General features: G+C 40.8%; 1 protein-coding gene across 3 annotated transcripts in view; it reads right to left on the minus strand.

The window, feature by feature from the left end:
- Positions 1 to 27,669, minus strand: part of PLS3 (plastin 3) — an 80,001-nt gene that overhangs the window by 36,589 nt on the left and 15,743 nt on the right. Inside the window, exons 1-3 of one of the 3 annotated variants that reach the window (XM_045800709.2) lie at positions 16,642 to 16,751; positions 3,376 to 3,459; positions 853 to 933 (exon numbers count right to left, since the gene is read on the minus strand). In XM_045800709.2, coding sequence (XP_045656665.1) covers positions 853 to 925 — 73 coding nt within the window. In that variant the 5' untranslated portion in view covers positions 926 to 933; positions 3,376 to 3,459; positions 16,642 to 16,751. Of the gene's footprint in view, positions 1 to 852; positions 934 to 3,375; positions 3,460 to 16,641; positions 16,752 to 27,669 lie in introns of those variants that run through there. The other 2 variants (XM_045800708.2, XM_045800710.2) reach the window with 2 other exon arrangements.

The following is a 27,669-nucleotide window of genomic DNA, read 5'->3' on the forward strand; positions in this document are numbered from 1 at the left end:
TATGGGAATAGAGATGTACACTTCCTTACTTTTCATTAATGCGATTCGCAATGCAGGTCAAAGAATCAAGTCTGATTTAAATAACAAATCATTATGACCTAACTTTATACCTTTTCATCGGGGAGATACCAAATAGTAGTTTATCTCTCTAAGCCCACGTTGACTCATGGGAGTACATGCACCAGTAGTCAGTTCTTACCCTGCTTTCTCACTAGCTTCTATTGACTTGACCTGAGCACTGAAATTTGGAATGTAAATACTATAAACTGCTTCCATAGCTGCTAAATTCTAAGACACGTTCAGTGAGGTTTAAGGAAAAACCAAACGGCAATGCTAAGTCTTCCCATCGAATGCTGATACTAGAATGTAACGTGAGAAGGCAGAAGGGGCTGCATTATCCAAAGGCACAGAAGATCCATGGAAAAGGCAATAAAGCCAAGCTAAGGAGGCAAAGGTAAAACATCACCTAATCATCATCTAATATTTTCACGGGTCACACATCCCTCTGAGAATATGGTGAAAGCTCCAGATCCTCTCCTCAGAAAAATATGACTCACAATACAATAACAACACAAAATTTGTCCACAGTTTTCAGGAGCCACGGCACCCCCTCCCCGCCCCCCCCCCCACGTTAAGAACTAGTATCCTAGACTAAAGACCTTTGACCATAGTAGATAGATGTATTTAGAAATAACAGTTTAAAGTGTAGTTTCTAAAACTTTATCCCATTGATTTTAACTATCCTGCCCTAAGGTTTGTGATTAACCATTCATATATTTTAGAGAATTAACCTACATTAGGGCCAAACAAAGATGGCTTTACTATAGTTAAAGCTATAAAAAAAATACTTACCAACTTTTGCAAAGGCCTCTTTGAGTTCATCAAGCTCATCTTTGGAAATCTGAGTGGTAGCCATCTCCTCCATTTAAAGATCTAAAGAGAAACCAGAAAGGTTTAAGACTGAAAGATTTTCGTGACGATTATACTATAAGCATTCCTGCGAAATTCTCATCTTAGAGATAATTTAAACAGAACTGCAAACTGCTAAAACCATCTCAATGTGTTCCCATATTTATAGCTAAAGTCATAATAAAGAAAAACAGACACATGAGGAGTCATTATTTACCAGAAGTTATTCAGAAAAAAAAAATAGCTCTGAATCCTCCTTTCAAGGACAGAGTTTTACAAAGGAAGAGCCAAGGTACCTAGCAATGACAGGAAAGAGATCACAATAGAAATCTGTGGTTATTCATGTGAAAACTGAAAGTCCTTTTGTGACCAAAGATTGAGAGAATATGCAACTGTTCTATTAAGCTCTTATCTCTCTCTAGCTTACTGGCTACTTCCATTTTTTTCAGCTTTATTGAGATATAATTGACATATAATAGTGTGTAAGCTTACGGTGTATAACATGATGATTTGATATACTAATGTATCATGAAATGATTACTACAATAAGGTTAGTTAGCACATCCATCACCTTACATTGTTACCATTTTTTCCTATTAAGTCACTCAAAAATCATTCAATGTGAAGGAGTGCCTGGGTGGCTCAGTAGGTTAAGTGTCTGCCTTCGGCTCAGGTCATGATCCTGGGGTCCTGGGATCTGGCTCTCTGCTCAGCGGGGAGTCTGCTTCTCCCTCTCCACCACTTGTGCTCTCTCATGTTCTCTCTCAAATAATAACTAAAATCTTTTTTTTTTTTTTAAAGATTTTATTTATTTATTTGACAGAGGTAGAGACAGCCAGCGAGAGAGGGAACACAAGCAGGGGGAGTGGGAGAGGAAGAAGCAGGCTCATAGTGGAGGAGCCTGATGTGGGGCTCGATCCCAGAATGCCGGGATCACGCCCTGAGCCGAAGGCAGACGCTTAACCGCTGTGCCACCCAGGCGCCCCTAAAATCTTTTTAAAAAACAATATAATAGTCTTGATTTTGCCTCTTGGCCCACAACATTTATGATCTGGACCTTTCCAGAAAAACTTTACTGAGCCCTGCCATAGAGAAAAGAGGTCTGTTTCACAATGGGTAATCCCCAAATACAAACTTATCAACAATTTTTGGACAGAAAGGCATGAAACTGATTACGTGTTCTCTGGCTTTGGTTGGGTTTTTTGGGTTTGTTTGTTTTGTTTTGTTTTTGGCTTTTTCTCTTTTTCAATCTTTTTTGAGGACTTTACTTTTATAGAACACTTTTAGGTTCACAGCAAAACCGAGCGGGAAGTACAGAGATCTCAGTCCTCACACACACCCTACCCAGCTATGAACATCCCCCTGCAGACGAGGCTCCTTTGCGATGATCAATGAACCTACACTGACACATCGTACTCACCAAAGTCCATGGTTTACCTTCGAGTTCATTCGTGGTGCTATATATTCTGTGGGTTTGGACAAATACATCATGACAGGGATCTACAGGATAGTTTCACGGCCTCAAATGTGTTACTCTTTCAAAAAAAGTACTCTATGTTACATTTCATGTTCTATACAAAACACGAATTTGAGATTGTGTATTTACCCCTTTTAGAAATTTTTGTCAATAGTTAAAAAACTACTCAACAACTCATCAAGAGAGAGCTGGGCTACACCTGTCTTTTTCACAGCCATAGCTGTTCTCTCTGGAACTTATCACAGTCCCAGGCACATAGTAGGCACTTGATAAAACAGCTCTTTACTAAATTCATCCATTCGACAACCACGTGCCAAGCACTATATTAAATTCATATTTGTATTAATTCCCTGAACCCTGACAACAGCCTTAGGAGGTAAATATTCTCCTCTTTTTTCTTATAAGATAACTTAGGTTCAGAGGGACCGTGAAACTGGAATTCAAATTCAGCTTTCTCAAACCCCTGGGATATTTTAAATCAACCATATGATTGATTTAATGTTTCCACCACAATGCAATACACATTTCTAATGACTGGTATTTTCAAAAATTAAGTAAAAAGACTTTCATTTACTTATTTATTTTTAACATTTTATTATTATTATTTTTTATTAAGTAAGCTCCAACCCCAACGTGGGGCTTGAACTCGTGACCCTGAGATCAAGAGTCACACACTTCACTGGCAGAGCCAACCAGGCGCACCAAAAACAGACTTCTATCTTTTTAATTTTATTTTACATTTTAAAAGATTTTATTTATTTATTTGAGAGAGAGAGCTAGAGAGAGAGAGCATAAGTGGGGGTAGGGGCAGAAGGAGTAGCAGACTTCCCACAGAGCAGGGAGCCCAACATGAGACTCCATCCCAGGACCCTGAGATCATGACCCAAGCTTACAGCAGACGCTGGACCGACTGAGCCATCCAGGCGTCCCAAAAAGAGGACTTTGAAAAAACAGAAAACAGAATTTGCTTCTTCATAAACTTTTCTTACCTATGATGTTAAAATGTCACCAAAGAGGGACACACTTCTCAGTAGGTTAGGTGGGTAAGTCACCTTTCAGAGCAGTCTGAGGCTCTAGAAAGTAAAGAAAGATCTTCAGTAAGATACGAAGTAGGCATTTTAAAAATGAAGAGTAAAAAGCTATTTTTCATGTTAAACTGTAATCTAATGGTAATACTTTAAAAAAGTATCCTTTATTTTACTATTATGATGCTTAACACTTCTGATTACAAACATACTCTATAGGATTTACTCCAATTTTCTTTATGCAAGTTTTAAGTAGTAATATTTTCTTTTTTTTAAATTATTTTTTTATTTTTTAAAGATTTTATTTGACAGAGAGAGAGGCAGCTAGTGGGAGAGGGAACACAAGCAGGGGGAGTGGGAGAGGAAGAAGCAGACTCCCAGCGGAGGAGCCTGATGCGGGGCTCGATCCCAGGACCCTGGGATCACACCCTGGGCCAAAGGCAGACGCTTAATAACTGAGCCACCCAGGCGCCCCAAAATAGTAACATTTTCAATACGAAATTATTAACCATTCCCATGAACCATACCATGTAGAACAATGGCACACAAAATTTGAAAGTGAGACCATCTCAGAAAATCCAAAACATGTGGCCTCTCCTTTGTCTCTAAAGGTCCTTTACAGTTTGGGCAGTTTGTACATCAGTAATGATCTAAAGTATGTGAGTTTAAAAAAAAAAAGACAAGTGATTTTATTCTCATACTACCATATCCCTTCTTTATGAAAGAGCATTAGACAAAGATGGTTCTAGACACAGCTCCCTCTCCTGCCCAACCCTTCAACCCTGCTGACTAAACCCTCCCCCCCCCCCCTTCTCCTCTTTGCAGGCAGGGCGGGGCAGATCAGGGCAGGAACCTCTTTCCCTCTTCTTCATATTCCTCCCCAACACAGACACACACCTCTACCCTCACACAATTTTACCAATAGTTTAGGCATCTGTTATATGCCTAGTTCCTGCCCTCAAGGAATTTATAATCTGGGGAAGGCAACATATAAATAATTATAATTTGACACAAAGGGGATTAGCGGCTGCAATAAACGTATAGAAGGGAAAAGCCTCTGGAGACTTTAAAGATTATTAATTTCTTTTCAGATAGGCCAGGAAAGAAGTACTTTTGTTCTTCCTACAGAATTAGGAAATGCTTGGATCTCACAGAAATGATTTCAAGGCAACCATTTACTGAAAAAGATATTAATAGAGACGGTAACTACACTTATGGAGCTGAGTATTGAGCAATGTATAGAACTGTCGAACCACTATGCTGTACAGCTGAAACTAATCATTGTATGTCAACTATACTTCAAAAATAAAAATTTTAAAAATCAATATAGTGCAGCATTAAAAAAACCTCAAAATAGACTTTCAAGTTTTTTCTCTTCTTATTCCTAATTGTCTTTTTAAAAAAATTTTATTTATTTGAAAGAGTGCGTGCATGCACATGCATTAGTGGGAGGGGGTGCAGAGGGAAAGGGAGAAACAGACTCCCCACTGAGCAGGACGCCCAATGCCCACAACCCTGAGGTCATGACCTGAGCCGAACTCAGATGTTTAACTTAACGGACTAAGCCACCCAGCCGTCCCCCTGTCTAATTGTCTTGATGAAAGCCTAAAGTGACTTATTTTACACTGAAGGGGAACAAAATATGCCACCCCAAAATATGCCTCTTTGGCATATTGATTATCTTAAGCTGGCTATTTTTATGAAATAGCAAACACAGGTAAAGCTCTGAAAACTAAGTTAACCTTTTGTATGAAATATTTACATTCATAAGGGAAATCTCCATTTGTCAGAGTGTCTCCGTGCTCTAACAGGAAGAGACTATCTAAATCTCTAGAAACTCTTATTAATAGAGGAAGGCATAATCTTAAATCTGCATAACAAGCTCACTGTTGTTTACTGTGCTTTTCCTGGTCACCTCCCATAACTGACTCCCCACCCCCAGCATCTTCTTTTGTCTTTAGCTGAAAGTGGTATTTAAGGTGGTGGCTTCAGCCATTTTAGGGAGTTACTCAGTTTTCCTGGGTCTCTCCCATGGATACAGGAGGTATGCAGGTTATTCAACTGTTGCGTTAATCTGTCTCATGTCAATTTAATTAGACCTGCCAAAGAATCTAAAAGGGCAGAAGCAAAACTGTTTTCTCCCCAACAGCACCTATAACTCCCAGGAGACTTCAGGAGGCACATCCAAAGAAGAATAAAAAGAACCGGAATATGCATATATCCCCAAAACAACATTTCGAGGCAAGTTGGTCCAGGATAACAGAACAGCTGAATTTAGGAGTCTCTTGCTTAAATAAACTCAATTTCATTTATTTATAATTATTTGAAATAAACACTACCCTGAGGCACCTGAGTTAAATCTAAGAAATACAAAATCAAATTTAAAAGCCTCACAATAGATACTTTAGTTGATAAAAGTCACAATTTTTTTTAAAGATTGTATTTATTTGTCTGAGAGAAGGAGAAAGCGCACAAGTAGGGAGAGCTGGCGGCAGAGCTGGCAGAGCAGGCAGAGAGAGGGGGAGAAACAGGCTTCCTGCTGACCAGGGAGCCCGATGCGGGGCTCGATCCCAGGACCCCGGGATCATGACCTGAGCAGAAAGCTTAACCCACTGGGCCACCAAGGCGTCCCAAAAGTCACAATTTTTAAAGTAGCTTATGTAATGCATTAATGAATAAAAAAAGGATTTTTTCTGGGGCGCCTGGGTGGCTCAGTCTTTAAGCGTCTGCCTTCGGCTCAGAGCGTGATCCTGGCGTTATGGGATCGAGCCCCGCATCAGGCTCCTCCGCTGGGAGCCTGCTTCTTCCTCTCCCACTCCCCCTGCTTGTGTTCCCTCTCTCGCTGGCTGTCTCTATCTCTGTCAAATAAATAAATAAAATCTTAAAAAAAAAAAAAAGTTTTTTTTCTTTAAACTACCAGTAGGTATTTGATGGTATCTTTAAGGAAATGAAGTAATTAAGTACTATCTTGGGGAAAAAAACATCCCATTTAAGTAATTTAGTTAAGACTGCCAGTAGATTTTTTAAATGAAGATTTTAAAAAATGAAAATCTTACAAATTAAAATTACAGATGCTCTATTCTTCTTCCTGAGGCATTTGTTGTACTTTAGGGCCTTCTCTCAAAGCAACTCTAACATCCTAGACTGGGGCTTACGAAGCAAAACTGAGGATTTGACATCATTACTGCCCTGTACATGGGGCTATCGTTGTTCCTCACTCAAGGTCGTGGGGTGTTGTAACGGCAAGATGGAAACCACGGTTCTGCTCTTCCCTAGCAGTGTGTCCATGAGCAAGTTTATTTCATCTGGCCCGTCTAGTCATTTGAAAATAGCAGCAATAATACTTCCTTCCCCAGGGTCCTCATGAAGATTAAGGATGGCATATGTGAAGGCACGCTGTAAACTATACAATGTTATACAGTGACTTCAAATCCTCAATGAAAGAAAATGGAGAGGGGCGCCTGGGTGGCTCAGCTGGTTGGGCATCTGCCTTTGGCTCGGGTCTGGATCCCCAGCATCGGCCTCCATGTCAGAGTCTGCGTCTTCGTCTCCTTCTCCCTCTGCCCCACAACCCCCATCCCTGATTGTGCTCTCTCTTTCAAATACATAAATAAAATCTTTTTAACAAACAAACAAACAAACAAACAAACAGAAAATGGGGGAATAAATGAATGTCTAAGTAGTTAGGAGAGGCTACATAAAAATAAGCATAAGTCCTAGTAAGAACCTTTTAAATGGGGTGTATGAAAAGTTTTTCCATTTGCCCTATAATTACTGACTCCAGAGTATAAAGATGTCCTGCGTACATAAAAATTATAAGCCTTTAGTCAAAGTAATTTAAGAAGGATGGGCCCTACGAAAACCTGTCAGCCACTTTTCACCCATGACTCAATCTGGCTCCTTCATTAAGGCCAGTTTCTAACTACAACTTGAGAGTGGCCAGGAGATATTCTCAAAAATGCAAATTTTACTTCAAGTATTTTGGGACCACTTTTAAAAATCACTAACAGCTTGTCAATATTATCATATTCCTCCCAATCTGCACATTAAAAAAAAATCAGTGATGAAAAATAAAAGGTAAAGAGGTAAAAAGCAAAATTTGCTTGCCGAATAAAAGTTTAACTTCAAGTTCACAGCATGTGATTGACAGGCCAAAAGAAAGTCTGACTTTTGAATTCCGTCCTTTCCCCCAGTCTGTCTTCCCACAAAAGTGAACTTTATTTACATGGGAGAGAGAGACAGAGAAACAGAGAGAGAGAGACAGAGGAAGCATGCTGATATTAACAAAACAACACAGAAATATATCTTCCTTCCATTTAAATGTAGCCAAATGAAATACTAATCAAAAGTAAAAGCTCCCAGGGTCTCTGCATTTTTCTGAATTTTCTCATCTGCAAAGCACTTCGATCTGTCCCAAATTCTGTTTCCTCCCTCACTCCTAGGCCTGCCTCCTCTCTAAAGGGAAAGAGGCAGGAAAAAAACCAAACCAAAACAAAACACAGATCCTCTCTCTCCCTAAACATCTGAGACAAAGGAAAACAGATTTTCAAAAAAGAGAATAAAACAAAAAGCAAACAAAACCTTGTTTGTTGGCTTTTTCATAAAAGGATATGGTGTACGACTGGGTCTGAATTCAGGGCGTCACCCATAGAGAAATCTTAGGCCAATGAAGTCATCCCTAATTACAGAGTTTGACTAACAATGCAGCAATTATGAAACCACTCCACGGGCTCATTTAACTACACTCAAACCCTGAACACAAATCTTTGCTGAGAAAGGTGTACCTACAACTAACTACCTGAAACTCTCCGTCAAAAATTCTGAAAGGTATTTGATGGGAGAGGAGGGGTGCCTGTTTTCACCCCCTACAGCGATTCACTGGAGGAATGCAGCCGACCGAATAATCTGTTTACTAATCTTTGTCATTCAGCAGCAGCACATGGGGCGGGAGGCTGGGTACACACGCTGGGAAACTCATCTGTGGATAATCGGGAGTTAATTGTGAACTCTGTTACTTCTTTTTCTGGCAACTGAAAGGGAACTATAAGATAAAGGCAGGCGATATTGAACTGGAGGCTTTATCTCAGCTACTAGCAGGCCAGGTAAATACGACTGGGAAAGCCAGGCTGGTTACTGAAATCAGAGATTTGGCAACATATATTTAAGCTCGCATGGCGAAGGAGTAGGAGAGAGCAACGAAGGGTGGACAAAACATGGAAGAATACATTGTTTCACAATCGATGAAAAAAAAAAACCATAGCCACAGCTATGGGTGAATAATTCAACAGCGGTCAACAAGAAGGGGTGTATTTGTCACCTTCCTTTGTCCAAATCAGGCAGCGCTCTGGAACACCCACACTTCACATACTTAACCTGTACCAACAGAAACTGCCGCCCCGTCGCCTCCCTGGTTAGGTAAGTCAACAGCACTAGTCTCCAGGTCACATGGGTGTTCGACACTGAGCTACAGCTCACCTGCTCTTTCCATGATTACTCAAGCTCCACACCTGTACTTCCAAATGACTTTCTAGAAGATTTCAACTTGACTGTCTACCCTATTCACTCACTTATTCACTTATACCCAGTCCTTAATTGAAGGCTTAGCGGGTACCAGGCACTGCCCCGGGTGCTGTACATTTAGGGAATTAGGGCCCAAAGTCCCCTTCTCTCGAAGAGCTTACTGTCTAGTGGGAGAAACAGAAAAACAAAGACATACTATTAGTGCTGTTATGCTGTTAGAGTCCTAGTTCTTGAGCGGTGGGGTGAGAGCCGTGCGGGTCAGGAAACATTTTCCAAAGAGGGCTTTTGAACTTTATCTTAGAACGTAAGTAGGGATTCCTCAGAGAGACATCACTGGTGAAGGCATTTGAGATACAGAGTTGTGAAGAGAAGGTTATATTCTGGAGGTGGAGAAACTGTGTGGTTGGACCACTCTGCCTGGGGTTTGGGACAGACGTGATTGGGAGTCGAAGGTCAGGGTCCACTTTCGAAGGGCTACACTCGGGGCGCCTGGGTGGCTCAGTCGGTTAAATGCCTGCCTTCGGCTCAGGTCATGATCTCAGGGTCCTGGGATCGAGTCCTACATCGGGCTCTCTGCTCAGCATGGAGTCTGCTTCTCCCTCTCCCTCTGCCTGTCACTCCCCCTGCTTGCTCTCTCTTTCTCTCTCTCCCCAAATAAATAAGTAAATAACATCTTAAAAAAAATTTAGAGGGGCTCCACTCAAAATCTGGACTTGACCTTCTGGCCAAGGGAGAAGGAAGCTGAGTGAGGAGGACTCCAGCCAGGAAAGTCTAAGTGTCTACACTGAACTCCCCGCTGCATTAGGTCCCATTTTCAACTATCTCCCCTGCCAAATCAGCTTTCCCTTTCCAATTCCCCACTGTGCTCTGTCTCCAGGTTTACAAATTTGAGGCTGAAGTTTGGCCACAAGAAACAAAGGGAGGGAGGGCAAAGTAAATAAGCAGTCTGGATTCTTCCATCGTACCCCTGGATCACCTCATGTCTGACCTACTCCAAAAGCCTTTTCGTTGGTCTATCTCCAGTCTTGTGTCCCTCCAATGTAATCTTCACACTGCCAGCTCCCTGGAGAGAAGATCTACGATTGATTCTACAAAAAACAAAGTCCCACCTTTCGTGCACAACATTCAAGGCCATACCCGGTTTAGTATTGATACCTCTCTCTCCAATGTCACTTCCCATCACGTGCGTGGCATCCTTGACCCACACTCTAGAAAGATTCCATTTCCCAAGCCGGCCACCGTTTCCTACCCCGTTCCTTCTCCTTTGTGCTTCTCTCCAGTGGAATGCTCTCCACCCATCTCCTAACGGCTCTTCAAAAGCATCTTTGAGCAAGTCTCTTCGGCTAGAACCCACCTGAGATAACAATCCTCTCTGCCCAGGACTGGCTGTGTCTTCTTCTATGACAGCCAGCGCCGGATTCTTTCAGACAGCCCCGATTTTAAATATCTTGTTTTACCGTCGGAGCCTAGGTACCAGTGTCTGAGTGGGAAAATACAGTCACCACAAGGACAGCATTCATAACAAAACTCTTTGATGGAAGGGGCCATATCCCATTCATCTTCATATTCCCAGCCCTGATCACAGTGCCTACAGAGTAGGTAATAATAATAATTAAGATAACATAATAACCTGTCATTGTAAGTTTACATTACAGCTGACATTTACGGAGCACTTATTATGTAGGTGCATTCTGCTAAATGCTTTATATACATTATGTAAGTTACGTCTCACAAAAACAATCTATAAACCAGGTGATACTGTTATTCCCATTTTACAGAACAGCAAATGAGCTCAGAGAGGTTGAGTGCCTTTCCCAACGTCACAGAGCTCTTGAGAGGTAGAGCCAGGTCTCAGACCCAGGTCTGCCTACCACTGAAGTCAGTATTCTCAACCATTTGCCATCGTAGCCTCCTGAACAGCAGAGCTTAGTGAATCAATTTATTTCCCCAACAAGACTATAACCTTATTAGAGTGGAGGTACAGCTTACTTATCTCTGTATTCACCACAGCCCTTAGAATAATGCACAAACACAGTGCATTTTCTTTCTGTCTCTTTTTTAGAGAGAGAGAGACAGAGTGTGTGCAAGTGGGGGGGCGGGTAGGGGCACAGGGAAAAGGAGAGAGAGAATCTCAAGTAGGCTCCATGCCCAGTGCGGAGCCGGACGCGGGGCTTGATATCACAGCCCTGAGATCATGACCTGAACCGAAATCAAGAGTCAGACTCTGACTGAACCACCAGGGCACCCTGACAAAGCAGTTTCAATACATATCTTCTGAATGAGAAAATGGACCAGAGCAAGTGCCCACAACCATTTTGATCATGTCTGTCCCCTTTTAGGAAATTATCATTGCTTATGCCTAAAACAGTTTGTCTAACCCTGGCCTGAGATTCAGGTGCTCTAGAGCGGTCCTATTGGACACATCTAACAGTTTTACATTTCAACAACACTCGCAATTCGCTGTTTGGTCACAACTATTCTCCTGAGCATGTCCTGTTAACTCTAATATCAGTACCTTTTGTTTTATCCTGTCCCTCTTCCTCTTTCTCTCTCTCCCACTATGGACTCCCTCTCCGGTACCCACCTCTCACACTGACATGCCTTCCTCCTAATTCTTCTTCTCTCTCTATCCAAATCCTAGTCACCCTTCGAGGTTCAGCAGTAGCCTCACCCTCTCCCCCAAAGCACGTTTCCCAATGACTCCGCCCCTGCTGCCCTTCCTCTTCAAATCCCGCAGGCTTTAGAATCCTGTTCACACAATCTGGCAATTTCATTATAGCCTTCCTCCTCTAGTTATGTAAGTGGGTGTGAGGACCGTCTGCTGGTCTCATTTCAAGAACAGAGTCGAAACTCCATCTTCCTCTCCTATACTCCCCACCATAAGAATCCACTGTGGGGTCCTGGGTAGAGGCATGGCTCAAAACAATATTCCATCTGGCTGCAAACGTCAAATTAAAGGAGTGTGTGTGAGTGAAGGTAATGAACTACTCTTACCGTAAAAGCAAAAACAAAGAGGCTACACGCTGCTTTCTGGAAAGAAGGCTCATGCCTATTAGAGCCGACGCCACATCCTTGAAAGGCTCCTGACACATGTGACCATGGTACTGAGAAATACGCAGGTACCAGAAAACGTAGACAGTGACTCCCCTAGCTAATACTAACTTGTTTTCGTTACTTAAAGGCTAAGGGGGTCACTTAATCCTTGAATTGAAATCACTAAAACTGTGGATTGTGGAAAACATACAGAATACAGGAAACAGGTTCAGTAAAGGCTACTATGGAATTCTCGAAGTTCTTTCTTCAAAACGTTCATGTTAAACGGGTACTGACAATAAAACAGGCAGTACTTTTAAAAGGTAAGGACACCAGTGCTTCCCTTCTCCCTTCCCGGGATTTAACATGACTTCATTTCAGCCTCTTAAATGCTAAGTACTGTGAACCACCACTCCCTCCGTATCAGTGCTAATAACTTAGTATAAACATAACCAAACACTCAAGTATCTATGTGATTTACTTTTTATTTTAAGAATTATTTTCATACGTAAGCCATCACTATGGCATCCATAGTTGGTTTGTGTGTGTGTCTGTGTGTGTGTGTGTGTGTGTGTGTGTGATTAGTTCTTAAACTCAACAGCTGACTTTTCTTAAGGGGCAGGCAGTTTGGAGTTTTTGTGCGCTTCCTTTTAGAAAATTTCAATGGAGGGGTGCCTAGGTGGCTCAGTCAGTGAAGCAACTGCCTTCAGCTCAGGTCATGATCCTGGGGTCCTGGGATCAAGACCCGCATTAGGCTCCCTGCTCACTGGGGAGTCTGCTTCTCTCTCTGGCTCCCCCCCCCCGGCTCATTCTCTCTCTCTCCCCCTCACTCCCACTCTTTTTCTCTCAAATAAATAAATAAAATCCTTTAAAACATTTTCAATGGAATCTTGGTACAGGAGTAATTGTGAGAGCTTAAGAGGTTATGGGCATCTTTCTGAACTTAATGATTTGTTGCTCTGAAAGTCAAAACAAGTGAGTCAAACTCTAAATGCCCTCCTGTGTCACAAGTTCCCAGTCCTGAGAGTTTTAGGAAAGGTTAGAGCAGAAAGAGGTGGTGACGGATTTTACTGTCAATTGTTCCATCACCTCAACATTATTACAAATTGCTTCGGATAGCCGATGTGGAGAGCAAAGTTCTCCGCAAGCAATATTCAACATGTACGGCATACTTTATTCAGTGAGGTTGTCTCTCGGGCCTAGATCTTCTGCTAATTCTACCTGACACTTCAGCCACGAACTGGTAAAACTGAACAGAGGACACGGCTAGATTACCCCAAATAAAACTGACAGCATCTTCCCATGAGCCACTGCTGTATATGCCGTTAGGTTAACAGTACTGAGGACTTGAGAGTAAAGCAACTGGCTGATGGAACATAAATCTGGCTATATTTAGCAACTATGCTTCTATAATTCATTTGGATTAAAACAACATGAACACAAAAGTATATTACTTCAGGTAACACAGTGTATCGTTTCAGGGACATTTGTGGGGTGACCTGAAAAACCTTACCTACTACGTCCATGACAAAATAGGTTTCAAACTCTAGATCAATGGAGAAATGAACTTTGGAAGGCTCATCAGCGACTGAAGGCTAACTCTACCCTTTATCCCATCCCACGTAATCTACAACTGCAACTTTGCCTTGGATGAATCCTTGAATGTTTACGGAGACTTAAACATTCGCTTACTACTTAATGTGAGGAGGAGATTGCGGTCTCCTGCAGGTATGCTGCTCCGACAGCCCTTGAGACATAGGAGAAAAGTATAGAGGCTTTATTAAGACTTGCAGGGTAGCAGAGAGGGCTGTTACTTGGGAAGGCATTCATGGCAATTGCATAGAGTTAATTAAACTAAGCTACGTTAGCCCTCTTCCGACTTCTCTAGTAGCTACAAATAATTAACCCATCTCAAATTCTCTTGTTTGCATGGTTTATAAAGATTCTATTTATTTTGAGAAAGAGAGAGAGCACAAGCAGGGGGAGGGGGAGAGGAAGAGGGAGAAGCAGACTCCCCGCTGAGCAGGAGGGCTCGATCCCAGGACCCCGGGATCATAACCTGAGCCGAAGGCAGCCGCCCAACGCAACTGACTGAGCCACCCAACCGACTGAGCCACCCAGGCGCCCCTTGTTTGCACTGTTTTAAAGGAGATGCACCAGAGTCCTAGTTGCTAACCACTAACTCACCTTTCCCAATTCCTGTAGCCCCACCCCCTATCATTGCGGGATGACCACCTACTTCTCTATTTCTTCCACCAGTCTGGGAGCTCCTTGAAAGCAGGGCTGGTATCTTATTTGACTTTGTCTCTTGGCTCACAAGAAACACTTACTAAATGCGTGTTGAATAAATAAACTCTGATGGAGGCAAGTAGGGAAAGTTAACATCCTTAAACATAAGGCAGGCTAAACAGTTGTCTCCTGTGGTTTTAAAAATGCATATTCTATTAGAGAAAGCTGTGAACAAAACAGTCACGACAAAATAATGTTCCCACATTCTTCACATGCAATTGGCCTATTAGCGTGTTAGCTATCTACTCTTGTTTAATGCTTCAAGATACTACAAAACTACTCGAGATGTTTGCAGCCTGTCCTTTGAATGTAGCTGAAAGTCAAACAGAAAGGCGTTTTTTTTTTCCAGAAACAGTTTTTACTTGTGACAATTTTGACAATCAAGTAGCACATTTCACCTTTCCAATAATACACATCAGGCACAAATCGTGTTTTGACAAACTCACAACGTATAGGTAAAAGTAACATTTGGAAATAAATGTAAATTGCCCCAAACTAAATTTAGCTACACTTAAATGTTCTATTATGAAAATTTCCAATAAACACAAAAGAGAAACTAGTACAATAAACACTCATAAACCCACCACCCAGATGGTACATGGATCAGGATTTCCCTGACACCTGCTTCATCTCGTCTTCCTTTTCTGTCACTTTTCCTCCTCAATTATTTTAAGGCAAATCCAGACATCGCATGATTTTGCCCTACATAGCTCTCCTAAGAAATGAGTTCATTTTCTGGAAATACCTCTATTCTATTCTCGAAGCCGGCATAAGCTAGATTCTAATTGATCTTTTTTTCAAGTACCAATATCTATGAGTCACTTAAACCCCAAAGGGTGCCCAATTCTGTGTCATTTCCTGGAGGAATATCAAATACTTCCATTTAAAGTAAACATTTCTTTCTTCTTTTTGTACTTAATAAAAAAAAGAGAGAGAGAGAAGACCTTAAAGTAAAGGCTATTTAAAAATAAGTTAGTAACTTTTCCATTAATAGAAACATTCAATTCAATTCAGTCAGATTGAAGATATGCTTTGCATTCTTACCAGTCAAGAATTTTTACAGATATTTCACATACATCGTAACCATATTCTAAAAGCCCCTTTCCCTGTGAGGAATACTCTATCAAAGCCAAAGATAAAACAACAAAGTGACACCTCTCCTTCTCCCACCAAAAGCCAAGCTTGTATTAACTCCTTGGATTGAAACAGCACACTCTCTTTTATAAAGGTCTAAGCCTGTCTATATTTCCTAAGTAAACACTGATACTTTCCCCAAATATCTGAATAATTCATGAAAAAATACATTTGCTGCTAAAGAAATTAATTAACGTTCACAGCGGAGGGGGATGTCATTGTCCTTTCCTATGAAAATTAACATGGAAGTCAAGGGCAGCCTTCAGGTGTGTGTGCCTGTGTCTGTGTGTGTCTGTGTGTACTATACACACACACATATACACATATACACACACATCGCAAGGCAAGATCAGACTAGTTAACGTGCTTCCATTCCAAACAAAGTGTTAGGATGCACAACTCAGAAATCACTCAAGATAGAATTTTAGCTTAGACTTTGAGCTAAGCTGAAAGCTTATCTGTGAGTCACTGAAAGTGCCTCCCGCAATGTTACATACCCTGCTTATATGTTCTCAAATATAGTACTTGTTAATTGAGAAAACACTTCTGACTGCATACACGCAGAGTCTGGATATCTAGCTCTGTTGAAACAAGGAGAAATCAAACGTATATGGATCACCAATGGATGGAAATCCCTGACGAGTTTGTGAGCACCGGAAATCACCATCACTACCACGTTACAATAACAGCACCCAAATTTCATCACCAGTGATTTTCATGTACCTTGTAAAATATAAATAAATAGTAATACAACGTTTGTCACAAGTCATTTCATAAGAGCAGAATACTGGTCTAATTGTAACCTATTCTGTCATGACAGCTGCCTCATCTTTTTCCACAGAGTATTGAAAAACCATTTATGGATCAAAGGCATCAAAGGCATTTGAAATTCCACTCCCCCTCCCCCAAGATATAAAGTAATAGTTTCTGTCACTTAAACCTCTGAGCCCCTAACATGATAGATACAGGTATATAATTAAGACTTCAAAACTAATTTTTAGAAAGTACAAAGTTCCTAGAATATTCCCCCAAATAATGTAAAGGCAGAATATAAAGACAAATTTTAGATTCTAAAACTTCAAAAATTTTCTCTTATACTTGGTTCTCCTTGAATAAGTAAGGTTTAGAATGCATCTCCAAATGCTTAACTGCGCAAACACATAGTAAGAATCTCAAGCTTTTTAAATACATTTCTGCTTAAATATTCAGTCATTGAGAAGTTAGAGCCTAACAAAATAGTATTAAAATAGTTACCCTTCTGCGACGAGAGCAAACCTGTTTCTTTCTCTCTCGCAGCACTAATAGAAGGAACCTCCCACGCCCAGAAAGCCAATCTGGAAACCCAACATTCTTCTTACAATTGCAACTTTGGAGAGCAAGTCATAACACTTCCTGCTAGAAAAAGAGAACACCCTGACAAAGGAATGATACAGTGCTTACGAATCCCCTTCCTGACAGCCTCGTGGTATTCTGCCAAATATTAATAAAATCTAACTTCATGAGATGTAGTGAAAAGTTAATTTTTTATTTTTAATTTTTTTTTAAATTTCAGTTCCGCCGAAATCCTACAAGAACACAAGGGAATTTAAAAAGTTGGTTCAGGTCAAATAGCTACAACCCACATACCTATTTAGAGCCTGAACATTAGCCAAGTAACCTGCTTATTTTAGAACACATGGAACCAGCTTCTCCCCAGTGCCCAAGTCACTCGTCCATAGGAAAGTACATGACTTAGGCAAAGGAACAGTCTCAGACTACTAGCGTTCTCTGTTGCTCATTTCAATCTATCCCTCTTCATGCCTTCATACAACAGTTATGCTCCATATGCTAGGTGTTGTAGCATTGATAGCCGAGGACCTAGGTCTTGTGCTCTTTTGAAAAGGTCAGCTACTGAGTGTGGGAATTGTATTTTCTACAGGCACGGCACATAGGAAGTAAGCCAATACTTGGCTGAACTGAATGATTTTCTATTCAGGGGCAGTACCACAGAGTAGTTAAGAGCTGTGTTGCTTAAGGTCCTGGGCCTCTGTTTTCTCAGCCAGGGATGATAATAGTAATGACTTCGGGTAATAGTCACTATTGTGTACGTTTTTGGGATGCCTAAGTGATTTAGCATGCGTTCGAAATTGGGATCATATCCTGGCACATGGTAGGCATTAAGTATGTGATAACCGGTAGTCTTCCTATTGAAATCTGCTTTTAAACCCATCGAGCAATTCCAGTCGGTCAATTGCTAAATTAAGCAACTGGTTCTCTGTGTGTACCTTTTAGGGGAGAGAACAGGAAATCCACAGGGGTACTGTTCCAGGGTCAAGAGACCATTTCCAATACTGACATGGGGCAAGCCGATCATTGGAAAGGATATGGAGCACAGTGCGAGTGTCAGGGTCTGAGGAGTCGGCCAGACTTGAATTCTGTGTGACCTCAAGCAACTACTTACCTTCTCTGGGCCCTAGGTCCATATCTCTAGAGATCGAGCTAATTCCACACACTTCTCAAGGGTTACTACAATGATTAATGGAGAAGACAGTACGCAAGAGCGTCTGGCTCCAGCAAGGTGCTGAGTGGCAGACGTTGTTATAATCTTTCTGGGCTATAACATGCGTAGTACCATCTGCCCTATCCACCTAACGTGAATGAAAGTGAGATCTGAGACACTCTAGTCCTTTATAAATAATCGAAAGCAAACCAAAGCATTTTCTGACAACACACTGAATTCTCAAAATAAGGAGGCAACTCCGACCGACTGCAGAACGCTGCAGAGTGTTCTCCTGCCCTCATCACTAAGCACCATTAGCAGACCCTGGACTGCATTTTGTCTCCTTAATGGAAGCACTTTATTTCATCAATCACAAAAGCTGCATGAAATATCAAAAGGCAACAAATCCGGAACAGAAGGAACACAGACAGGAGCCGGAGGATGTGTTTTTCCATCTGTCTCCGTGGCTGACTCACTACGTGAAGCCCCTTCCATGTTCCGGAGTCTCGATTTCTCCATTTGTAAAAGTAAAGCACAGCACTTTCCACCTGCGGCCTGCCCGGGAACACGAGGAGGTACCCCTCGAACACCTGGAGCTAGGTTTTCCCAGCCTTACCTTTGCCGCGCCCTGCTTGTCACCTGCGGCCCCTTAGATGGGTCCGTGGCCCCCGACAATAATCAGGCTACGTGGAATCAGCCGCCCTCCACCTGCTCTTCCGTGGCCACCCCGAGGGAGCGCGCCTCCTTTCTAGCCGTGTGAACTCTAAGGCTAATCTGTGACCACAGGCAAATCCCGTCAACACCCAGTCTCTGGTGTTCAAGTCCCTTTACAACATCCAGAACTCAGGTAAACTGCAAAACCTCGCGAGGTTTGTGAAGGTTCAGGGATGGATGGATACTCCCTTCAAAAAGGCACATCTTCTCCTTAGGCAGTACGACGCCATTTTCTCAGAGACTGTTCTATCGCATCAGTAGTTGAACCAGTTTTTTAGTCTGCGGCCCATTTTGTAACCTCAGTGCCTCATCATCTGAGGTATGTGTGGGTGTGCAGGGGTGGGGCGGGGGGCGGGGCGTGTTGGTGGTGTGCCTGTGTGTGACTCTTGTGTGGCAACAGAATCCCTCTTTTCACTGTGGGTAGTGAAAGTTGGTGTGGGAACCGAAAATGGTGGCAGGAGGTGGGGAAGACATTTCACGTTTTTTTCTAAGCAGGCCACAGAGTGAAAACCACTTTGACGCTGCATTCCCAATTCATCATGACGCGCGCTCAGACGGTACAACCAAATCCGCAGAGTGAAAAGTTCACACACGGGCACCTCTGGACGGACACACACACACACACACACACACACACACACACACACCCCTAAGGGTGGAAGGGAAGGAAAGAGGCACACCCGAAGTTGCCTGAGAGTTTCACAGACGTATCAGGGTAACTCTCATTCAAACGTCATGCTCTCCACCGCACCCAGCACCGAGTATATTCTTTCCACGTGTGACATATACACTGGCGGCCCCTCCCGCTGCGGTTAGACACACCTCAGTAACACTGACCTATTGTCCTCTAATGAAACAGGATTTTACCCATCTGCACACCTTATAAGGCAAACAAACAAATAATAACACTCACAGTGAGTGAAGCACTGAAGCAAAGGGATCGTACAGAAATTAACAGGCAGGGAACTGCTACTGTATTTTGGACTATGTTGGAAAGTTTAGGAAATTCATACTAGGAGTAGCAGTAGGTGCACGCACTTCCTACGGCATGGATGTGTCCGCTTGAACAATCAAGCGTGTCTGGTTTATGTTATCATTCTTTTCATATTTGAGGCAGAAATAAGCCACAAATACATCTTAATTATTTCAGTATTCCAAGGGATGTCTCCTCAACAGTAAGGATTTATTAGCTCTGTATTTGTGTAACAAAGTAACCAAAATCTTAAAATAGGATGTCTTATTCCATATTAAATTATAAACTTTGTCCTAATGCACTAAAACAAAAGGTTGAAATAAATAGAAGGTAGTTGAAAGCATTTGCGTCCTCCAAAAACAGCTGAACTACAGCCAGGGCAAGGAACCGATTGAAAAGACGTCTGTTGTGACTACAGTTAACAATACTGAACTGTATATTTGAAGTTTGCTGAGAGTAAATCCTAAAAGTTCTCATCATAAGAAAATCTCTATGTGAGGTGTTGGACGTTAACTAGCCTTTTTGCGGTGATCATTTCACAATATATACATATATCGAATCATTATGCGGTACCCCTGAAATTAATGCAATGTTAATGCCAATTACATCTCAGTAATACTGGGGGGAAAAAGTGTTCTGTTCATAGCTAGTAAAACCATACAAAGAAACAACTCAGATGCTATACACCTTTCTATCCTGAGGGTCTCGTTCAAAAAAAATAAGGAAAGAGGAAAGAAAAGGAAACAGGAGAGGAAAAAGAAAAGGACCAGAAACAACAAACACTCAACGATTCCGAAATTTTTGGCCTCAGACCTGAGGACCCCAAAGAGCTTTTTGATATGAGGGTTAAATCTATCAATGCATTTATCATATTAAAAACTACAACTGGGAAAATTTCAAGGTATAAAGTAACAATAAACCATTATATGTTAACATAAGTAACATCTTTAATGAAAATCACTAGATTCCCCTCCCCCAAATGAGTGGAAAGTATATTGTTTACATTTTTCAAACTGCTTTATCATTTAACTTAATACAAAGATGAGTGCATTTTCATATCTGCCCCCTACACTCAATGTTGTTTTAGGTTCAAGTGTATCCAGAAAATATGGCCTCGCACAGATACATTGCTGAAAGAAGTATTTTAAGAGCCCTTTCAGATAATTATGGATATTCTTCTTTATAATGCTACACCAAAACTTGAGAAGTGGTAGTTTCTTAAATGTTAGTTGCAATGTGGAATTTGATACCATACAGATGAATTTTTCCTACTCTGTTACATTAAAATCCAACTTTGCACATTAAATGGGCCTTTTACCCATGCTTGCTATTTTAACATTACGCATGGGTCATTTGGAACAATATTGTTTGACTAACGCAGATCTTCCAAACGTTGTTCCACTTCATTTTACAATATCTAACAAATCACTTTCATTAAAAACAGCACTGATCTCAGAAAAATCTAAGTATCGATACTCGATGGCTGATGCAAGTTTTCAAAATTTTGAATTTTTGCTTGAAAGCTCTAATTTTATCCTTGGCAACAAATACTCTCAGTTGTTTGCCCTGTAGTAAGGGCACACTTGGTTCATTTTAAAAAGTTTTTAAGTAATCTCTATACCCAAATGTGGGTTTGAACTCACGACCCTGAGACCAAGAGTCGCATGCTCTCCCGACTGAGCCAGTAAGGTGCCCCTCACTTGGTTCATTTTTGATAAAATATCTGCCACATACTCAGGTCTGAATAATCAGTTAACGGGTCATTCAATCTTTCAGGTAAAACCAGTTTTCTATTTTGAAAAGATGCAGCGAATTTAGCTTGCAACTCAAACAACTGCGCACGTACTCTTCCTCAGGACACCCAGTGTACATCTATATGCAGCGGAAAAGCTTTATGTATGCTTCCCATTTCATCACACAGAATATTAAAAAGATGTATGCCCAAGAATTCAGAGTTAATAAAATTAATTTTTCCTGCTTCATTAAGGATTTTTTTTTTTTGTTAAAGATTTTATTTATTTGACAGAGACAGCCAGCGAGAGAGGGAACACAAGCAGGGGGAGTGAGAGAGGAAGAAGCAGGCTCCTAGCAGAGGAGCCTGATGTGGGGCTCGATCCCAGAACGCTGGGATCACGCCCTGAGCCGAAGGCAGACGCTTAACGACTGAGGCAGACGCTTAACGACTGAGGCAGACGCTTAACGACTGAGCCACCCAGGCGCCCCAATTAAGGATATTCTTAAATGAAACCCACGTTGTAGGTCTTTAAGTGTAGGGGATGCAGTTGAATACAAGGACTACTAAGAGAGGGCGGTGCCACCATTGCTTTGGCACCACCCGTGCAAATGTCAAAACAGATGAAAAAGCGGGGTAACATCTTAGTGTCAGTATGCAAGTAATTTTGATCCCCAAGGGCCCCTAGGCCAACACTGTTTTTTGAGAAGTGGTGCTTTATTTCGTAACATTTATCATGGAGTCATCGAATTTGAGAGACAAAACACATAAAGTGTGTAGAGTTTTTTTATTTTTTAAGATTTATTTATTTATTTTAGAGAGAGAGAGATCAGGACCAGGAGGGGCAGAGGGAGAGGGAGAGAGAATCTGAAGAAGACTCCGCACTGTGTATGGAGCCTGACGGGGGCTCAATCTTGCAACCCGGTGATCACATCCTGAGCTGAAACCAAGAGTCGGACGCTCAACTGACTGTGCCACCCAGGCACCCCAGGTGTATAGGTTTTGACAAGAAATTTCAAAACTGAGAATATAATTACCAGAATTACATGGATAGGTTTTCATGTGAGTTCTGTGGCTGTTGCATTATGAAAAGAAAAATTAATGCATTGGTACCAGTTCTGAGGGGACCATTATACAGCTTATCCATTCCAAGGCATATTTTACAGAATCAGGTACATGTCTGTAAGACTTGAATTTATCATGATAGTGTAGTTGAGAAACTTTTAATTTATCTTTTAAAAAGATTAAGAATGTTTCAAAATACCCAGGGTGGCAAATCAGACTTTTCTTCTGATAAATAGTGTTTCTCTGATGTAAACTAAAACAGAAAGAAAGGGTTTGAAAGTTAAAGTCTTGTGTGAAATGCAAAAAATATTACTATTTTAAAATATTAAAAATTAGGGGCACCTGCCTGGCTCAGTCAGTGGAGCATGTGACTCTTGATTTTGAAGTCGTGAGTTCAAGCCCCACATTGGGCCTAGAGGTTACTTTAATAAAAATAAAAATATAAAATATTAAAAATCAGGTGTGCTGTGGGGCGCCTGGGTGGCTCAGTCAGTGAAGCTTCCAATTCTTGGTTTAGGCTCAGGTTGTGATCTTATGGGTTGGGATGGAGGTGCAAGTCGCAAGGGCTCCACGCTCAGCAGGGAGTCTGCCTCTCCCTTTCCCTCTGCCCCTCCCCCCACTCACACGTGCACTCTCTCTCAAACAAATCTTTAAACAAACAAATAAAATTAATTAAAACTAGATGTGCCGTAGTACTGATGGGCAATATATGGGGTATTTTAAAGCAAATCCCAAACAACAAATAAAAAGGAAGGAGAGAAAAGATGAAATAAGAACATCAAATGTTGATAATTGTTAAAGGTGTGGGGGGGTGGAATTCACTATGCTATTTTACTTTGCATGTTTGAGAATTTCCATGAAAATACGTCTTAAAAAATTCCATGTGCTTAGAAGAGAGTATTCAGTACACTGGCAAGCAAAAATAAAATTCCTGGCTCGCATTCATTCCCTGAGACAAATACCGAATGAGCGTCCACTCTGTAAAAGGCACCGTACTAGATGGCATCAGGAAATACAAAGGTTATGAAACATGCCTTTTACAGCGAAAGGGCTCACTCAGAGCATCCGTGTCCATATATGTCATGAATTCCCTAAAATGGGTATAATGGCTCTGCCACGACAGTCCTCAGGGGTACTTACACTATGGCAAAGCCCACGCTGGGCCAACTGAGTTGCCAGTCACCACAATGCAATTTTCAGAAAAGAGAAAAGACAAAGGGCAGGAAAAGAAAATACAAAAAAGAAACTGAAGCTAAGAAACGAGTCTCTCTGGTGTTTCTCTCTAAAAGGAAACGAACAAGGGATGTGAGCGAATATGGGCATGACCACATCATGTTTCCACCACAAGCCATCATCTTATTTCGCTGCAGGACAGGAACCATCATGTCATATCCTTTGAGTCAGCTCTTGTACTACTCACAGAGGCAAAAATAACAGCAATACATTCATTTTCCATGGAGAACACCGAGTATTCCAGAATCCTTCCAATGACTGAAGGCAACACTTATAAATGCCATACGTCAGCATTCATTTCCAGGCCTACTGTGTCCTTTTCACCACCTCCCTCCACACTAATTAAGCCCATCCTGAAGAATATACCCACACGTTAAACTAGTAACATTCCTCAGTTACTCAAGGGATCTGATTATAACATTAATAAATGAAACATAAAAGTGACAAGCAAAAAATCAATTATTTCCTTATCAGGTTCCAGCTTCCTGCCATGGATTCCACACAAATTGTCAATTTTTCCCTATTCCAACTTCAGGTAAAATGTGTAAGAGTTCTCGAAACTCATGCACTGAAAGTCTTTAAAAGCTGAGAGCATTAAATGATTTAAAATTGCTCTACTGCTTCAATATTTAATATTTACTAAGGTCTAGGAAGGCAGTGATTGCTGCGTTTACCAATCTATCTCAAGCATCTAGAACAGTGCTTGGCACACATAATATAGGATAATGACATTGCATCCAAAAGGAATTAAACTCATTTGCTATAGTGGTTTATTACATAACCAAGAACAAATTTTAGCGCTTGTAATGCAAACCAAATAAATATACACATAAAAGGCATCTACTCTTGTCACATTGGGTGACTCTACAAAATAAGATGATTTCTGAGAGCTAATCTGGCAAAACACTGTACGGTGACATCTTCCTAGTGGCATGTATCCATGATCATATCTGAATAAAATATGAAAGGGAGGACTCAAAATTCTCCGCTTTTAGGAAATAAAGGCCCTTCAGAGGAAAGAAGTGGAATGGAAAGTAGAAAGAACTATGAATTTTATAGACTGTTCCCTCAAATTTACCACACAAAGAAAGAAAAATCTCACTTAGCTGTCAAGACACCACTGCTGATAGTTTTCTAAACTTTATATATTTTTTAATTTTTTGATTTTTTTTAGTTTTCTAAACTTTAAAACAAGTACTCTTTGACCTCACAAGGAATACTGAAACCTTCAAAAGAAAGAGCGGCTTTAGCATTTCCTGCCTGCCTGCCCTAGTTCAAGATTAACCTTGTCAGTTCTTAGGAAGACATATAAAACCCCTTTAAATGACTAATTCAGATGAAGTGGTAACACGAAGCCATAGTTTATAAGACGCTGGTTTCTACTTGTTACCAGATGTTGCCATCACTTCAAAGTGTTAAATGCATTCATGAAGGGGTTCAGATATATTTGCATGTGAAATATTTTCTGACTTCCACTATTACTGTGGAGACATGTTCCCAGAGAAATATTGTTGTCTCATTGTCTAATAAAATGTCTTTAAGATTGCCAATATTCACGTTAAGAACCACCAAGTACTCTAGGTGAATCTAACCCTTCCACGTAATTCTTGCAAGCACTTAAATACATTTTCAAAACATAACACAAATTAATTCCATTTCATTGGGAGTTTGCCATGAACAGCTAGCTTAAAGGTCTAGCTTAAAGATCCATATTTTTGTGTATGTATACTTCTGGAATTTTTTAGGCAAGGACACAGTCCCCAGCTTTACCCCAGGTTAGGATTCCTTTACTAGGTATCATTCAACAATTGCAGGAAGTTTTCTGCTTCTATCCATTCTTATATGATTACTTTCTTTGGTTGTGTTGCCATTAATTTTTATTTGCTTAATTAAAAGATTTTTTGCATCTCCAGAGAGAGTTCAATTCAACAACAATGGTCGCTATTTTCCACACATAATGGTCATTTGTTAAATTCAGGCAGACACAGAATCCTGAACACAATGTAGGGTTATCCTTAAGACTGGCCGCAAAAATACTGTGGTATCATAAAGTGTTATCTGCCCTTACTATTCAGACATGTGGGAGATGCCCAAAAATGTTATTAATTATATTTTTGCTGAGATGCATCAATTTTATTTGAGAATGAAGTTGAATCCATAAACATTACACTATGCTGGCTCTGGTTTTTAGAGACCAAATTATAACTGACCAGTGGTGCTTGCTCAATATTTTATTTGGCAAGCTGTTAGCTGGTACAACTAAAAAGTCTCATTATAATTCTGCCATAAAGCAAATGGCTTGTATGGCCTTCACTTGCTAAAAATCATATTGTTAGCAAAAAGTCACCCACACCAAGGTAACTTCTTCCCTCTCTCAGTTTATCCCTCTCCCTTGGTACTATGTTACCTCAGAAGTTGGCTAAAGCCACTATCAGTGTTCTCTTGACAGGGTAGACTGTCATAGGCTTAACGATTCTGAGAATTCACTGCTTTAAAGAATGCACTTTTAAGTCTCTCATTAGACCAAATAAATACAAATGCAGATCACCTATATGTGAAAAAAGAAACTGGAATAGCTGTTTATAATGGAGACCATTTCATTGCATTCTTCCTTAAATTACACTTTTTTGATTATGGGGAATGTTATGGTACAGCTGTGGCCATTACCTAAACAAAGTTAGGTGTAGGTTGGTGGGGAGAAACAATGGCTGATATTAGTGGTAGTAAATTTCACTATAATGATTACACTAAAACTATGAGCCATAGGCTCTAACTTAGGGAAGTTTCCATTATTGAGAAGTTAATTCTGCTAACTCTATTTAAGGTAGTATAATTGGACTGCGATTTTCAAATTCCAGTCTAAGCCTAACCACTTAATACGACATATATAATGTTATAGGCCACCAGTGATATAGTTTGTTAAAGCAATATGAGCCAATCTAGAATATAAACAGGATGGGAAAGATAGCCAGAGGTTTTTTGGTGTCTCCACCCTGAATCATTAAGCAGAAAGAAGGGTGGAAAAGCTTTATCTTCAGAAAGCAAGACAGAAATGAAAGCATGATCTCATTCACTTTCCCTCACCCAAAAGCAACATGGTGACATTTTCTCTTCCATTCTTCTTCAACCTTAATCAATTTAACAGTCTCTTTCTTTTTTTTTTTTACACCTAAGAGTAAGTTTCCAAGTGTCCTATTTAAATTAAGAGGTTTACCAGATTCTTTTTGTAATTTTTAAGATTTTATTTTGCAGAATCAAAGATCAAAGCATGAGAATGCACAAAAGTTTTCATTTAAAACTTTTGATTCACTGTTTGTGAATAACAAACACATCCCAAACTTCAATACCCCAAATCCCAATGCTTTAGTGGCATATTCTATTTTGCTCTTTGAGGAAATGCATTTGTTTAAAACAACAGGAGAGGTAAACCATAATTTCCTTAAGGCAGAACAATAGGTTTAGGAATCTTGTACACAAAAATCTAATGCGGGGGTGGGGTCTTCAAAATTCTGGAAGTAAGCCTTCAAAAAAGTTTTAAATTAAAAAATAGATCAATGATTTAGAACCTGAAAGTTAAGTATCTAAATCAAGAATGTGACATTCCTTTGGAAAAAAGGAAACTTCCAATTTTGGCAATCAAAAAAAGGCATTCAAGTTATGTCTGAAGAGAAATGACCAATTAATATTCATTTAATGATTTAAAAATCATAGCAGTTGGGGAGCCTGGCTGGCTCAGTCGGTGGAACATGTGGCTCTTGATCTCAGGGTCGTGAGTTCAAGCCCTATGACGACTGTGGAGATTGCTTAAAGAAATAAATAAATCTTGAAAAAAGATAAAAAATAAAATCATAAAAATTGGGACCACTGTAGAAAAGAAGACCTAGCGTGAGACCACAGCAGAGATTAAAAACATTGTTTTCCTGGGCCACCTGGGTGGCTCAGTCGTTAAGTATCTGCCTTTGGCTCAGGGCCCGATCCCGGGGACCTGGGATCGAGCCCCACATCGGGCTCCCTGCTCAGCGGGAAACCTGCTTCTTCCTCTCTCACTCCCCCTGCTTGTGTTCCCTCTCTTGCTGGCTGTCTCTC

Source organism: Ursus americanus, chromosome X (assembly GCF_024610735.1).
Source record: "Ursus americanus isolate L20-20 chromosome X, mUrsAme1.1.p, whole genome shotgun sequence".
Lineage (NCBI taxonomy): Eukaryota > Metazoa > Chordata > Mammalia > Carnivora > Ursidae > Ursus > Ursus americanus.